The sequence below is a fragment of the Haplochromis burtoni genome, unplaced genomic scaffold (genome assembly GCF_018398535.1).
Source record: "Haplochromis burtoni strain Fernald_Lab_line unplaced genomic scaffold, NCSU_Asbu1 Contig_13, whole genome shotgun sequence".
Classification (NCBI taxonomy): domain Eukaryota; kingdom Metazoa; phylum Chordata; class Actinopteri; order Cichliformes; family Cichlidae; genus Haplochromis; species Haplochromis burtoni.
The window spans coordinates 2,616,532-2,633,183 of record NW_024582374.1 but is presented as its reverse complement, the minus strand read 5'-3'; the positions used below and the strand labels follow the sequence as shown (position 1 = coordinate 2,633,183).

Below are 16,652 nucleotides of genomic sequence, written 5' to 3'. Positions count from 1 at the left end.
AGTGTGTGTGTTCCAGTCCTTTTTAGATGTTAAACTTCCCCTTTTTTTTTTTTCTGTGTGTGTGTGTGTGGTTTCAAACCTGTCTGTTTGCGATATGTATTTGCCAGATAAACCTCTGTATTGGTGAACAAACAGCTACAGTGGTGTTGTATATTTGGTGTGGCAATGCAGAGGCAGGCAGGTAAGAAACAAAAGGAGTCTTTATTCAGTGAAGGCAAAAAAACTGACTTAGTCAGAGGAAAAAAGAAAAAAAAAAAAGGGGAAACCCAGCAATAGAACACAAGGAAACATAAGGGAGGGAATCCAGCAAGGAAAAAAAAGGAAGTAAAACGGGAATGAGACACCGGTGAGACTGAGCTTACAAAGTAAAACAGGAAGTAACCAAAAGATAAACAACTAATACTAAAACACCAACTAACAGTAACCAGGGAGCACAGAAGCCACAGGAAATGAAACGCCAACTGAAAACAGAAAGTGGTACAACAGAACTACAGAACGCCAGAGGTCTGGTGTAGTAAGCAGGAGTAGGTGCTTTCACTGTTGTGAATGTGGTTCACTTCTTACTGGTGTAAATAACCACTGTAACTTGTGCTGGACCCCTGTTCTGCTCTGGAGCAGCTTGTGTTTGAGAGAAGAGATCAACAGGTACCTACTGATCCGTCAGAACACCACGTCTTTCATGCGAACGTGCTTATCGCCACATTAGGAAACCTGGTGTTGACTTATGCAGTTGATAACCACCTTTGTGACCACTTGGCGAGATTAAGATTAGCCACTGTTAGAGTAAGCGAAGCCTGGTGACGGAAAGATGATGGATTTCTTGATCACAGCCAAGCCCCTGGCAGCTTCTTAAGGTCCGTATTTAAGAGCCAGAGAGGATAATATTTAGTATTTTAGTTGTGTTTAGTTTGTTTTATTATGATGACCTTACTTTAAAAAAATAATAAAATACACGCTCTCCTGACAGAAAAACACCCACAAATGCACAAATGATTTTAATGATAATGTGATGTACCACGAAACCAACAGAATCTTTAAAAAAACTGGCGGTGACGTCTTTGGCCATGCTGATGTTAACTTGTTAACTTGTCACTGGAGATCTGTGGCCAGCAGCCCCAGTCCTAACTGTGACCTCCTCAGGCTGCTCCAGTTACATGCTGGCATTCAGCACATTAGCGCTGAGCCCAGTGACAGGATTCACAGCCAGGACCCATTTGATTCCTTAATGTCACGAAATTTGTCAGTAGTTGTTTCATCGATGGCAGAAGCGATGGCAGGGCCGCCACGTTGCTGTGTGCTGCGGGAAGCTCATCGTGTCTCCTCACTGCTGATTCCTTTGTCTGGGTAGTAAAAAGGTGAAACTGATCTCCTGTAAGTTGCCAGGTAGTGTTAGAGCAGTTACCTGTGAGAGATTCTTGAAAAATCACAATGAAACATTTTCACTTGTTTGTTGTGGTGTTTGTAAAGGCGGTGACATTACATATTTTACCCGAGGCTCCGCTGAGTGCCACGTCTGCATTGCTGATGAATTTTTCTTTTCATGCGATTTGCATAAAGGCCAAAAAGACGAGTTGCCTGTATTTAGGGACGGGCTTCTCTCTTGTTAAGATACACCTGCTGTCAAACAGGTTTGGCGAGCTGCGCGACGGGGCCAGTTTTACCCGATTCTCAAAACTAGTTGTTATTGTAAGGGGAGTGATACACACCGAGGGTGACACAAAGAGAGAGGTGGTTTTTTTGTTGTTGTTGGGGGGTTTTTGTTTTTTAGCACACAGGAGTCTGTGTGCGCGTACTTCCATATCCATCAGTAAAGTTCTTGCCTTTCCTGTGAATCTTTAGATTTTCATGGAGACTTTACATATGGAAATCATGCTCTGCCAATGGGAGTGGTCACACTGCTGGTTAACGCACTCACAAAAAAAGTCTGAAAACTGACCGTGCGCTCGTGTTTTTGACCTCTCAGTTGTTTGAAATGCACACCAACATGGAGGCTGTTTTTCCTATTTTGATTTTTCTGCTGCTGTCACACCTTCCTGTCTCTCGCAGCACGTCCACACACGGTGGGAACTGTCGACCTATACGATTTGAACCTCCAATGTTGGATTTTCATGAACAGTGAGTCTCTTTCTCTTTGGAGGGGTGTGATTTACGCTTTGATTCTCACATTGTTTGTTTGGTCCTGTTTGAACTTGCACTTGAGTGAATATTGGATCAGACTTCAATTTGCCTTACGGCAATTTTTAAAAGATAAAACCAGTATCGTGCCAAAGTCTTTTTTTGCTTTTTACCACATCCTTCACTAAAACGTTAGTCCCCACCAGGCTGTGGAAGTTTTGATTAACGCCACGTTTACATATTTATGGAGTTTACGGAGTTGAAATATGATCATAGTTCAAGGAAATTAACTTAATTCTCACTCAGATAACCAAACTGTTTCATTGTTCAGTCATATTTTATACAGAAACGTACTTTTTCCAACTCCTGAAATCAAGACATCTGCCACAGGAAATGTCACGATTCACTGCAAAACACCCCAGTGTAGTCTATAAAGAAACATACAATCAAAAAAGCTCAAGTATAATTAAACATACATATCAAAGGTTGTAGGAAAAGTTGGCAAATTCATGGTAAACACCCCCCCCCCCCCCCCCAAAAAAAAAGAAAGAAGCTATAACCGTACATGGAAATATAGAGCTGACCCCATTCAATCGTTCAAAAGATAAAAAGACAGGTTTCTTCTTCTCCTCTTTTTTTAAAAAGTTTAATAAATTTACTGTTTGGTTCTGTGGGTCTGAGAGTAAACATGTTAAATAACTGATCATAATATTAACCAGTATTAGCCGTACTCATACAGCTCTTAGGTATTAGTCGTTCTGCAGTGCACCTCCACTCAGAGTGCACCTGCATGTCTACAATAAATTCTAAGAAAATATTTGAGCAATCTGTGGAATTCATTTTACAAACCACATATGCTTTAGCTCTTACAGACCCAAGCTTTACCTACGCAGGACTTAATATGTCACATTCCAGTCAGGCACACCCACCCAGCGTGGCTAAATTTTACATGACCAGAGTGCAGGTTCAGGAGCGCTCGGAGGAGCGGGGGTCACTCGCACTCAGACACCCGGCTGTCGCGGCCCATCTTCGCCTGTCCCACTTTCTTAGTAAACAATTTGCTTATCAGCTGTGATTGTTTTAAGGGCATAAAAATTGTGTCACCGAGCTTGTGATGATGGCGGCTCGACTTTAGAATGATGACTTTTTAAAATGTATTTAATACATTTTTTGTGTCAAAGAGCATTCAGGGGATTATTTCAGATTTAACCAGCAGACAAAATATTTTTAGCAGAATTTGAAAACTAACTTCCCTCAATTTTATTTCACTCAGTAACGAGAATCATAAACACGCCGAGTTCGGTGTATCTGCGAGTTGATTTTCATAGCATACTGATATAACAGAAACCACAGGTTCACTCTGAGGCAGGAAATCAAAGAGTTTATGATGAGCTTGGGGTGTTGGGTTAACAATGCAGAGATAGTCACTCTTTTGAATGTCAAATCCTGTCCCCACAGGAAAGTTACACCTGTAGGTTAATGTACAAAAATCTCTGAAGTATCTGTTAACGTAAGACAGTCTAAACCGGTCAGTTCCCCAAGCTCATAAACCTTTAATTTTCATGGCATGTTTATAGGTGCTGCTCGGTTTCTTCTTTGAATGCGTCATGGTGGATGCTCATATTAAACATGGCCAGGGTTGCAAACATTGGGGTCAGCATATGTAGTCCAAATTTTCCTGTCTTGGATCTCTTTGATCTGTATTATCTCAGTGAGAGGGGATATCCCTAATATGCTAATATAAACACTAATAAACACAGAGGCACAAAGCCCAGGATAATGCAAAAACTATTAATTTGAGCTGTGAATCATGCAAAGCTATTGTAATACAGTCCAAGAATATAAAAATGGAAAGCTGGAGATGTGAGTTATGGCTCCATTTTCCATATATTGTTATATACTCTAACCAAGCCTTCTCTTCTTCCTTCCAGGCCCGTTGGAATGCCAAAAATGGAAAAAGTTTATTTACATAACCCTAGCTCTGAAGAAATTAGTTTGATATCAATATCAGCAACAACAGCACATTTTCATGCATCCTTTTTCCAGAATAGGGTAAGTAGCTGTCACTTTAAAACCTTTGAAACCACATTTATTTTGTGCGTGTGTGTGTGTGTGTGTGTGTTATTGCTGTGTGTAAGCAAGTTGATCGCTTTTAATCTTGAAAATGAATTCAGTGTACTGACTTTGTGTTTATCAGTATTATCATTTTGTGTGTCTTCATACACACGAGTCAGACTGCATGGATGAATGGTAGTGCACAGTAAACACACAGGAGCGAGGATAGACCTGTGACTCTCATGAAGTGTCTTTACTGATTGGTTGTCACTGGTAATGTGATGCTCTGCAACACACGGAAGCAGTGAGGAGTTTTTAATGTGTTTATTTTTGTCTCTCTTTTTTTAAATTGTAGAATCAAAATTAAAGCCATCAAACTTATTTATTGACACATCAAATTATGTAAGCAAAGCAAAATATCTGTTATGTGTTATGAGCTCAGGCCTTTAGAGTTGCGTTCACGCCGTTCTGACTCATACCAAACCAGATGCAGTGACTTTGTTCCCACACCGAGTGGAAAAATCCAGTTGAAATTCAATCATCAGTAAAATGTATTTCATACAAAAGACAAGAACATGTCATGTTTTCGGGGTACCAAAATATCCTTCAAACCTAAAATGAAAACAAATGTTAACCAAATTAAAGTCTCTTTTCTTGTTAAACATTTTCAGGAACTTTTTAAATAAAACTTTGAATGATCACCACTTCATGAAACATGAATATCTGCTTTCATTTAGCCTGTAAATGTTGTTCTATTGCAACTAGGAAAAAAGGGGGAGGGAAATCATCCTGCAGGGAAAATATGGGAGAAGAGCAAGATGAGGCTGAAGATCATGATGATGATATTTATGAGCTATTCGTAAAGTTAGTCTTGGATTTGATCATGCGCTCAGACATAGTTTAGTAAAGTGTGGAAAAATGATCACTGTGCCCTCACAGAGCCTGCTGGGAAAACGAAAAGTTGTTTTTGGGAGTTTTCATCTGCACAGAGAGAACGATTATGGGATTTTGATCAATGCAGAGGCTACCCACGAGAAGGGAAGCCCTGGGGTTGCTGCAAATAACAAGAGTCACACAAAAAAAGAAAATGCCAAAGATCAAGAAATTAAAGAAAAGCACAAACAGTGTCTGCAGTGGCAAAGTTGTGTTTTTGTTGTTTTAAACTCCTCTATTAGGTTCTTTGTACCTTATGACTTTTTCTTCACTGCAGGGCTTAAGCTGAAGGCAGGCTTTTATACATGTTTTTGTGATTTCCCCTTTATGATAGTAGACACAAACAACTCTGCGTGAATTGTGTTTTCCTGTATGCACACCAATGCCTGCTCCAACATGAGCAGAAATCTGAAAACTTCCAGCAGCAGAAAGCTTTTTCCTCACAGATTGTTTGTATGCAGGATCTGGTCATAGAGTCTCGTCCCAACAGTTGATGCTGCTTGAAGAAATGTGGATGTGGCCTTTAATATGAGGGGCTGTGATTTGGTTATTTCTCGGGGAGGGAAGTCTAATGAATTTATTTAATCTCTCCAGCAGTGGGAATTTTCGGTGTTCCTTTACCAGGCGGCCTATGAGCTAGTTTCATCCCAGCATCTGAATCTAAAGGTCTGGGACCGTCTGCCCAACATGTCTTGTTATACTTCACACATCTTCGACTATGCTCAGGTCTGCTTGGGTATAAGTGACGTTATTTGTCATTAGTGAGGGTGAGGGTCCAGGTGGATCTACATGTGACTGCCTAGTTTTGTGACTGTGTCTTCCATGCCTTTACCGGCTTCAAAGTGCAGAGAGCATAAGTTGTTATTTGAGTGGGTTGGCTGGTGACTTCGTCTGACTCGTCATCAAACATTTTCCAGACATTTAAAATAAGATTGGTATAGAGTTGGGGGAAAAACAAAGGAAAAAAAAAATTCAACCGAAATGTAAATAATTTGTTTTAATTGAGTAAAAAAAAAATTACATTTAATTTTAATAAATAAAAATAATGCTACAAATAAAATAAAAAATTTCTATGTGTATTTACATATTTTTGGTTGTTTTATGTTTTTCCTGCTCCATACCTGTCCTGTTTAAAATGTGTGTGTAATGTTTTATGATGACTACAAGTCTAGATGTGTTGGGCACGTGCTGCTGGAGCTTTAACCTTTCAGAGATGTCATTGAGGCAAACGGGACACTTTTGACTTGTTTACACTTTTTTTTTAATCTGCTTTTGGCATTTGGTAGTTTTGCTGTATTTAGGTGTTTAGAAAATGGTAAAAGAAAAAGAAAGAATAGCCCATGAATAAGAAGGTGTGTGCATCATGTGTACGTGCTTTTTGAATGCTTTTCTGTGCTGCATTAGAGTCCTCCCTTTTATATGAGAAACCTGTTCTGTGGCTTCACAATAGGCAGTTTGTGTCTTAGAGGCTGAGACGCTGTTAAGGTGTTGCCAGTGAATCATCTTCTAGAACAAGGTGTTTGTGGTGACAACAGCCTATACAGGTGTGCAGCAGGGGGATCTGAGTCAGGTCTTTTTGTTCGCAATTCTTTGAATTGGTGAATGCACACATTCTTAAGAATCCTATCTGTCATGGAGTGAGGCCTTGCTGAGATAAATGTGCTAAAATGTGCTTTTTTTTTTACAAAAGTACAAAAGTATGTTTGAGCAGTCAGCAGGAAGATCAAAGTCCTTTTAATAGCTGCATTTAAATGGTAGTACAACTTGAGAAACACCGAGTCGCTCTGTGGGACTGAAGCCAGGGCAGATTTTAAGGCGACGTTAAGGCTTGTTTGAATAGGCTTACTGATTTTAGGCCAGACAGGTTCACTCCTCCAGGGAGATTTTTTTTTTTATTTTTTGTTAACCATCAGAGAATTAGGCAGAATTAGGTAACCACACAAATATGAGAGCTCACATTTCAGTGCATTCCATTCCCTCCCATTCAGCCAGACTTTTCCACTCACCCTTATTCATGCAGGCCAGTCATAACTGTTTATGCAACGTGGCAGTTCACAATCACGGCCTTCTTTGCCGTTTCCCGTTCAGCTCTACGTCACACATGTCATTGCTCTGATCGGTTAAAGTTGTGTCTAAAATGGATTTGAACTCATTGATGCCACTCATTTAAAAAAAAATCAGAAGTGAGAGGTTCTAGCTCATTCATATTTGTAGCTTTCTTGTGGTGTCCATTAATCAGGAACAAGTTTGGGTTTTTTGTTTTGTTTTTTTCTGCAGGAAAAGTGTCGCATTTTGAACATATTTATTAACGGGGCAAGTTGGTGTGAGCTTGCAACCGCAGAAATGTTCCGATGGGAGTGAAAGATTATGCAAAAACCGAAGACGCAGCTCACATCAGCAGGTTGGAGACGAGCAGGTCTGATGAGAGGGCGACAAATGTACAAACCAGAATAGTGCAGCGTAAACTTTATGCTTTATGTTTCCCTCAAGAAACGACATGTGAACTGAGATCAGCGAGTCTTTACGTTTTTGAGATAAAGGCAAACTCTTCTGTTAGAACTTGCTGGGAACTGTGCTATTAAACGTGAAATCTGACAGCTTAGGAGGACAACTGCATCATTACAAACTTCACACGAGCTTGTATGCGGTTAGCCTGTATGTGCTGCTGTAGCAGATATGTTTGGGGATCCCTCCTCTGATCACATGCTGTAGTTCAACATGTGCTTTGAATCTTAGTTATGGTTGTACTACCAAGAGATTGCCAGCAGGTCCCAACCTCATGAGTCTCTGCTTTAAAGTATGCGGTAATACTTTCTACCCGTGCCTTTATCACTTGAATATATTGTAGAGTACATTTTTTCAAAATCCTATATTTCATCACCTTCACTTTTGTTTTCTTAGTATTGTCTCTTTGAACGCGGCACAGAGGAAGTTACAGTTAAAAAAAAAAAAAAAAAATGAACAGAACATCATATTATTATTTGTCTTGAGGAAGAGTTGAATTGTTAGTCAGGCGATCAACACCAATCATTTGTTACTGTTTTTCGTTGCACGTGAATGGATACCTTTGGATTTTGGACTCAAATTTTGTTTTTCCTCCTCACATCCTACTAACATTAGGTTAGTGGTATATTAGCTAATTTTTTTACACACACCAAAACCAGAAAAAGGTTTGTAGACTGAAAAGACGAACTGGGTAATGTCCTAATCTGAATACCTGTTCATCTGGTATCCCTCCATGGCCATAGGCCACTACACAGTCAGCTTCTTCCCTTTTGCACAATGTTCAGAGATTGTTCTGCACAAAAAGCTTTAAATTGTTAAGTCTGCTTAATTCCTGTTTGATGAAGGTTCAGAGTTAAAAACTTGATCACATAATAAATGAATAATGCACATTTTAAAGTGCACGTTTTGGATTAATCTCTGATCGGGCTTTTATTATTTAACCTATTACGTATCATCTAACACCCCTTTATTAACATTTAACCTCCAACAGCAGGAGATTCTGCTTTGGCTGAAGTCTATACGAGTATATTTGAGAATGGTTTTAGTATACAAACATAGATAATTTATTCCTCTTTTTTTAAAGGCAGCTCATGTTGTGGATTACTCATGTTGTTATAAATGCAGCAGGATGGAATCCACCTCAGAAATCCCCCTGAGCAATCGCCCACTGAAAAACCGTCACCACCAAAATGCTAAAGTTACCATGGAGCTGTGATGTTTTCATAGCACTGGACCTTTTTACGATCAGGTGGTGTGGAAGTGGGCGTTGATATCTGTGAGGTTAGAAGTTTGTTGGTCAGTGCATGTGAATAACCTTATGGGATCTGTTTGGGTTCTCTTTTTAGAGCTGGAGTTGGTGACGTTATCCTTCAGGGTCAGAGTGACTTAGCTACTGAAGTGAAGGGCCACATGATGAACAGATGAATACAAACATGACACACAAAGTGCTGAAATATGTTCAAATCCACGAACTCTGGTAGATGTGACAGATCTGTAATAAGCTGGTGTTCAGTCGACTTTCAGTCTTTAAAAATATTCTTTTTTATAAGTGAAATAAATGCCTGCATCTGCTAATTTAGAAAATAGTAGACACAGATCCATGGCCATATTCATATGAAGTATTTTCTCTTCTGTCCTGACCTTTGTGTGGTTGGGGGTGGGGGGGGGGATTTTTCTTTAAGGATGGTCCACTAACCAGTTATCAGGCTTTATTCACCTACACCTACATACCTCTGCAGGCTTAGGGCACAGGTGTCGAACTGCAGGCCTCGAGGGCTGATGACCTGCAGGTTTTAGATGTGTCCTTGATCCAACACAGCTGATTTAAATGGCTAAATGACCTCCTCAACATGTCTTGAAGTTCTCCAGAGGCCTGGTAATGAACTAATCATTTGAGTCAGGCATGCTGACCCAGGGTGAGATCTAAAACCTGCAGGGACATCGGCCCTCGAGGCCTGGAATTCGACACCCCTGTGCTAGAGCATAAAAACTGAGCGTACAGAATCATCATCAATTAGCCAAATGTAACAAGGGGGCGGGGGGGGGGTTTAATTCTTTTACAGATTTGTATTCTTTGGCGTCTCTTTATTAATGTCTTTTATAATGTCTCTTTTTTTTTTTTCCAACAGATAATACCACCAGGAGGGAACACATCATTTGATGTGGTATTTCTTGCTCGAGTAGTTGGGAATGTAGAAAATACTTTATTTATTAATACATCACATCATGGAGTGTTTACATACCAGGTACAAATGAAGTGGCACACCTTTTTTTTTTCTCTCTCATTTTTTTTGTGTGAAACATGTGATTAATGTTGCGTATCTGTCTTTGAAACTGAAGGTTTTCGGGGTTGGTATACCAAACCCCTACAGACTGCGACCCTTCATTGGGGCCCGAGTCCCAGTAAACAGCAGCTTCTCACCTCTTATAAACATCCACAACCCGTACGGTGAACCACTGCAGGTAATACGGACACATTGTACCCTTTGTTTATTTTATTTGCACATTTTCTTTGATGATTGATTTGGTCTGCTTCTTGTCTTTGCTTCAGGTGGTTGAGATGTACTCCAGTGGTGGGGATTTGCATCTGGAGCTTCCTACAGGCCAACAAGGAGGCACTATAAAATTATGGGTGAGTCCTCCTTTTGATTTTAAAGCTATGGACCTGTTGTGCTTGTTCACATTAAACATGGCCGGTGTTTCCAACAATGAGGTCGTTGTATGCTGTTAGTGATGTGGGAAACCCCACCCACACGCTGTTAAAGCCAATCAGGCAAAAGTTGTCTTAAAGCGAGAGTAGCTAAAGGATTATTTTGACCCATGAATCATACAGATTAGAGTAAAATGGGAATGAGAGCAAAGTGAGCTTTTTAAAGGACAGTAGGCGGTCCCACTGACGCTGACCAACCCTCCCCTCCTCCAGGAGATTCCCCCATTTGAGACAAAAGGGGTGATGAGAGCCAGCTTCTCGTCCAGAGATGTGGACAACCACACAGCTTTCATCAGAATCAAAACCAATGCTCCCAATGAGGACCAGTTCATCATCCTCCCCGTAGAGGTGGAGGTCACATCAGGTGTGCTGCTAAACCTTTGTGCGACAGTTCTTTTTAATCATTATTCCCTTCTAACACTCGTGTTTCACTCATTGTTTGCAGCCCCTGGTATATACTCCTCCACAGAGATGCTCGACTTTGGTACACTCAGATCACAAGGTTTGCTTTCCCTAAAGAAACGACATCTATCAGTATTTTCTTTTTCAAACCAACCTCCCGACTCCTCCCTCTGATCTCTGCCTCCTACTTCCTCGTGTTGCAGATCGTCCAAAGCTGCTGAATCTACACCTTTTAAATTCAGGGACAAAAGATGTTCCCATTACGGTGCGTATCCAAAGCAAAATAAAGCATGAACACAACAAGTATCTCAAGGCTGTAAGAATCCATGACTGTATTCATGCTGCTTTTCAGAGTGTACGTACAACACCGTCAAATGAAGCCATCACAATAGACTTCAAAGCAGTTACACTCAAAGCTGGAGAGAACAGATATACCAAAGTCGCAAGTATTAGTTTTGATGGTAAGTTGAGTTTTACTTCAGTTCTCTTACTTGGCAGGTCACAGGAAGCTGAACTTGTCGCCGTCTCTAACACTGACCTGTGACATGGTCATTCATAAGAGTTCAGCTGAATCAGCTGTTTCTTCCTCCTGAGGAAACTCATGAACATGATGCTTCTTTGGCAGCTTTCTTTATAAAGTTATGTTAAGTAACATAACGTCACCTTCAAGATACACATCTGTATAAATAATCAAAAGCTTCAGTTGTTCTCCTTTGACTTAGTTTTTAGAAGTTCCTTCCATTTCCTTCCTTTCTATTGCGCAGCTTCCTCCTGCAGGCCCTTGGATGTGTTTTGCAGTGTCTTATCTGCTCTCTGAATCTTTTTTTTTTTTTTTTTCCCTGTAGCCTCAAAAGCCAGAAGACCACATCAGTTATCTGGAAAAATAACAGTTAAAGCAAAAGAGAAGAGTTATTCCAAGCTTGAAATCCCATACCAAGCAGAGGTTTTAGACGGGTAAGTTTTTCTGAGGATGAACAAGGAGACAAATGAAAATGTTGCTGTAAGAGTTAATTTGAAGCTTCACTGCTGTGTGTGTGCTTCCTCTTGTGGCAGCTACCTGGGCTTTGACCACACAGCCACATTGTTCCACATCAGGGACAGCCCCGTGGACCCGGTGGACAGACCCATCTTCCTCACGAATGCCTTCAGCTTCGCAATCCGGATACACAACGTGTCCCTCCCCGAAGAGGCCAAAACAATGTTTAATGTGAGCAGAAATGCATTAAACAAAGAAACATAAAAAAGTCAAAGCTGAGAAAAGTTCAACTGAATCTTTTTGGGTACAATAATTAGAATAGACATGTAAAATGTTACCCTCGTAATATGAATATTTTCCACGTTACAGCCTCTAAGTGCATTGTGCATATGCTTCATGGAATTTATCATTGTTTATTGTAGTAAAACAATCACCTGCTTGTCGGGTCTCGGGTTGGAGATACTCACTGATTTCTCTGGAACGACCCATCCAAGGTCAACCCGACTGTGAAGTCTGATCTTCCAGCATCGCGCTGACATCGCTTTCATTTATTTATGTTTTTCTTTCTGTTTTAGGTGCAGAACTTCAGCACGCCCATCCTCATCCCCCCACACAAGTCGCATTACATCTTCTCCCTCCTCTTCCGACCGGTTCGACCATCAATCCACATAGACAGCAACATCCTGCTCATCACAAACGCATCAAAGTTTCACCTGCCTGTTCGTGCTTACACCGGCTTCTTGGAGGTACGCAGTGAACGTGAAGTGGGTGCAGACGGGCGAACTCGGTCTATCATTGTAAATACAATTGTTTACTCTTAAACAATAAAATAATATCCACTGAAAGCTCCTGTGCTAGTTATAGATGCTCTTGCCTCTCAGTGGTTTGGTTCACTAATGCCAGACACTATTATAGCTTCATAATACATCGCTGTTGAATCTGGTACTTAAATCTACTTTAGAGTGTGTAACATGCTGTTTTTACTGCCTGTTTTTACAGCCTCTGGTTCTGCCTCCCAGTCTGAAGGAGAACCTGCTGGACTTTGGTGTCCGCAGTGCAACAGACACCAGCAGCATCATATTTGTAGTGGTCAACAGTAACCCCATAGAGGTGAGAAGCCGTACAAGTTGATATTGGAGTGATCGATTGTAAATTGTCATAGCTCGGCATCTCGGGATGAAAGTTTCAGGCCTTTATGTGTCGTTAGGCTTCTAAAGCTTTTCCCCCATGGACGTGCTCAATTTCATAAGATTGCAAAGTGCTGAGTAAACTGAGTTAGCTGTCGTGTCCTTATCTTCAGATAAACCTGGTTGCGGTTTGTTGGTTAAAAACTCCACTGTAGATGAACGGATGCTGGTTAGGGTTAGGCTGTTAGGTTGTTTCCACAGTGTAAACCATGTAGAGTTTAATGCTGCTTGGCAAAAGTGAAAAAGCGCCACTTTGTTCTTTTCTGTCCTCCAGCTGGAGATTAAGTCCTGGTTGGTCACAGGAGACAGTCTCTCCATGGAGCTGCTGAAGACCGAAAAAGGGAACACAACGGTGGCCCAGGGTCACCTGGAAGAGCTGCAGAACACCTCAGCCTCCCATCATAAAACGGTGAGACCTCCACAGCCCGAACGCCATCACGCTAATCCCCACAGGAAGCTAGAGTGAGCAGAGCAAGCTTCAGTCTGATGCAATCAGTCCAGTGAAATCCTACGACATGAGTTTCACTTCAACTTTTGTGGCTGTAGTTTGTGAGGACGGGAGTTTCTCGTGAGACACGTGAACAAGGTCACCACTTCTGTATTTAATTGTGAAAATTTAAACTTAAAAATTGTGACAGCTTATAAATATCTATGTTCATGTTTTTTTGAGAAAAAGCATGAATCTCACATGAAAAGGTTAATAAATAACAAATAATTGTTTTGCGCAGTTTACAATTTGGACTTTTTTGGCTCTAATAATTAACATAAGCAAAAGTATTTCATTAATCTGAAGCTCCCGGTTCGGTTTTTCAATGCTGACCATAAATGCACTATGAAGGCTTAAAGAAGATGCAGCTTAGCTGGGCCTGGTGTCCTCCAGTCAGTGCCCCCCATCCTCACAAACGGCTGACTCACATTCATACATTAACCTTAGTATATTTAATGAATGCAAAATGCAGAGTTTTACCTCTTTGCATTATAAAACCTCAAGTACAAAAGATTTTTGTATTTTTAGCAAGTAATTTGAGGTCCCACCTCGTCCACAGGGTGATGTGAAACTTGAAAGTTTACCCAAAATGCACTATTTCAGGTTTTCTCCAGAGAGTTATCAGGAAACAGATCAAACACACAGCGCACTGCCGCTTGTTTCTGTTCCTGTGTCACAGGCGTTAAACTGCTGCAGTTGAGCTTTAAGTTGAGAGGTTTCTCTCTTTGTACCGATTTTATCTGGAATGAGGTTTGTAACACAGATCAGGCTGCTGCCTGGCTGAGTTAATGTTGTTTTTAGTAATTCACACTACTGTGAGTACTTCAGAGATCACAACAAAACAGGAAGTTGTTTAAAAGTAGAAATGAGAGACGCTGAGCAGAAGTTGGCAGAACCACAAAAGTATCATAAAGTCTAGAAATCTGTAGTTCTTAAATAGATAAGACATTACTAGCCGAGGAATAAATGGTGTAATGAACTATTTATCTTATCTTAAAAAGCATAAAGATAATAACACTGGACAAAAACAAAAAAGAGACTTAATTATTGGAGGAAACGGCTGAGACAAACTTCATGTAGCAGCATATTTTCCTCAGTGTTGCTGGTAGCTAATACACAACTTGGCCTGCTGATTAATGAAGAAGCATCTTCTCATATTACTGAGACTGTCAGACCAGCTGTCAGACCAGCTGAGCTTGTAAAGTAGGCCCTGAAAGCCCTGAAAGCCATTCTAGCTACCGTTTGAAGCACTCAGAGATTCCCTCAAGTCAATTTATCTAAAAGCTCCGCTAAACAAATCAGAAAATGAAACAAAATGATAAAAAAAGAAACCTCTCAAGGGGGAAAAGAGTTTGGAAAGTATGAAAATAAAATAAAATAATAAAAAACTGTGACATGCATCATATTGTTCAAGTAGTATGCACGTCACAAAAAATCAAATAATTAAGTTTTGTTTGTTCTTTGATTTCAAGCTTTTTCCTTCTAAGCAGCATCTCATTTTGAATCTAAGAGGTCTTCTTACTCAGATAATCTTTTCTGTCATTTGGTTGTTTGGTTTTAAACATTTTAATCATCTTAAATCCAAATTGAAACTATGTTCCTGATTGTTTTTGGCTTTTGGAGAACCATTTCAGTATTCATTTCCTTTTTAAAGGGAAGGCTTTGAAACCTGTGAAAGAAATTTACTGCCTGTGTGTTTTGCTGTCTCGGATGTGGAAGCTCTTCAACCACAGTGTCAAGATCGGAGATAAAACATTGTTATTCCAAGCAATTTGATGATGTGTGCAAAGAAAACAAAACAAGAGGGGACGGACTTTAGAGAAACTGTAGCTTGTTCACAAAGTGTTGAGAGACAGAAAACCTTTTTGTTTTCACAGGTCATATTAGCATCTGGATATTACGCAGCATTCAGAGTGACACTAGTGGCCAAAGCTCTGGAGGGCACGTACGACGGGGCTGTACACCTCACCACAGATTATGAGGTAGGCTGGCTGGTGTGTAGTTTTCAGGCAGTTTCTTCAACATAAAAGCATAACCTGGTGTTGTTTTTGGCCTCAGATATTAACCATCCCGGTGAAAGCTGTCGTCGCAGTGGGCACATTAAACAGCTCTCCCAAACACATCATTTTGCCACCTTCATTTCCAGTAAGTAACACAAAATTGATTTCACAGCCATCATGTGCTGGCAGCGTGCAGAAGATGAGTGTTTAAGTTAAAAAAAAGAAAAGAAGAAGAAGCCAGCTTCCTGTTTAATGCCTGAGGTGTTGGATTGAGTTACATGTCTTCTTCTTTAGGGGAAGGTAGTTCACCAAAGCTTTAGCATACAGAGCTCCTTCACACAGAAAGTGAGACTGCAGCAGATCCGCTCCCTGACAGAAGACATCCGATTTTATTACAAACGTCTCCGCAACAGCAAAGACGAGCTGGAGCCCAGACGGAAGTCTAAGGTACAAAAATCCTCCCAGTCCTCAACAACACAAAAAGTGGGTCACGCTTTCTTTTTGAGACACAAACGTATTTTTATTACTTGTTTTACAGGTGGCAAACATTTATTTTGACGCCGGCTTGCAGTGTGGTGAGCACTGTTATGTGGGCCTGCCATTTGTGCTTAAATGTAAGTTTTAGTTGTTATTAAACTCTGTGTTTGTGTGCACGTCGGTGTTTTTAACAACAAACCCTTTAGACCGGACTTATGTCTCTGTGAGGAGGTGGGATCCTTTTAGTGTCTCAAATTTTGATGTTTACTGATGATTTGATCCAGAGGAAGTATGTATAGAGAGAACAGGATGGGACCTAAGATGGAACCCTACACCAGCACAGTGCTGCTGGTGAAGAAGAATAGTTTACAGTAAACATAGAGAAGGATCTATTATTCAGGTATAAGATGAACCAGCGTAGTGCAGATACCAGCACTGATGTGCACGCGTTGTGGTCAGTGCTGTTAAATGCAGCAGTGAAGCCAAGGAGGATGAGGATGGCACAGTCCCCAGAGCCCGAGCAGATCATTGCAAACTTTTATCAGTGGATTCTGTTAATGAAGAAAGACTTTTTCCCAGACTTTTAAAAGAAATGGAAGTCTGGAAGACAGGCTGGTAGTTTTTTGGGTAAGATGGGGTCCAGGTATTCAGCAGGGCTTGAACAACTATCTGCTTAAAGAGAGATGGAGCAGTACCAGTAGCCATAGAACTGTTGTTTAATACAGTTTTACAAACTCGTTGCAGCCCTTTTGGGTGAATTTTATCTGGAGCAACATCTGCTCATTTTGAAGTGACTTTTTTTTTC

The 16,652-nt window shown here is 40.6% G+C and overlaps 1 protein-coding gene across 3 annotated transcripts in view; it reads left to right on the top strand.

Annotated features, from left to right (window-relative positions):
- tmem131 (transmembrane protein 131) overlaps window positions 1-16,652 on the top strand; it is a 34,547-nt gene that overhangs the window by 6,548 nt on the left and 11,347 nt on the right. For 2 of the 3 annotated variants that reach the window (XM_042216578.1, XM_042216590.1), the window contains exons 4-21: window positions 2,047-2,115; window positions 4,047-4,167; window positions 9,738-9,854; window positions 9,949-10,071; window positions 10,160-10,240; window positions 10,532-10,682; window positions 10,764-10,820; window positions 10,924-10,985; window positions 11,073-11,181; window positions 11,566-11,674; window positions 11,774-11,927; window positions 12,272-12,493; window positions 12,696-12,806; window positions 13,158-13,292; window positions 15,248-15,352; window positions 15,429-15,515; window positions 15,665-15,817; window positions 15,909-15,984. In XM_042216578.1, the coding sequence (XP_042072512.1) occupies window positions 2,047-2,115; window positions 4,047-4,167; window positions 9,738-9,854; window positions 9,949-10,071; window positions 10,160-10,240; window positions 10,532-10,682; window positions 10,764-10,820; window positions 10,924-10,985; window positions 11,073-11,181; window positions 11,566-11,674; window positions 11,774-11,927; window positions 12,272-12,493; window positions 12,696-12,806; window positions 13,158-13,292; window positions 15,248-15,352; window positions 15,429-15,515; window positions 15,665-15,817; window positions 15,909-15,984 (2,042 nt within the window). The remainder of the gene's footprint in view (window positions 1-2,046; window positions 2,116-4,046; window positions 4,168-9,737; window positions 9,855-9,948; window positions 10,072-10,159; window positions 10,241-10,531; window positions 10,683-10,763; window positions 10,821-10,923; window positions 10,986-11,072; window positions 11,182-11,565; window positions 11,675-11,773; window positions 11,928-12,271; window positions 12,494-12,695; window positions 12,807-13,157; window positions 13,293-15,247; window positions 15,353-15,428; window positions 15,516-15,664; window positions 15,818-15,908; window positions 15,985-16,652) is intronic. The other variant, XM_005919709.3, reaches the window with a different exon arrangement.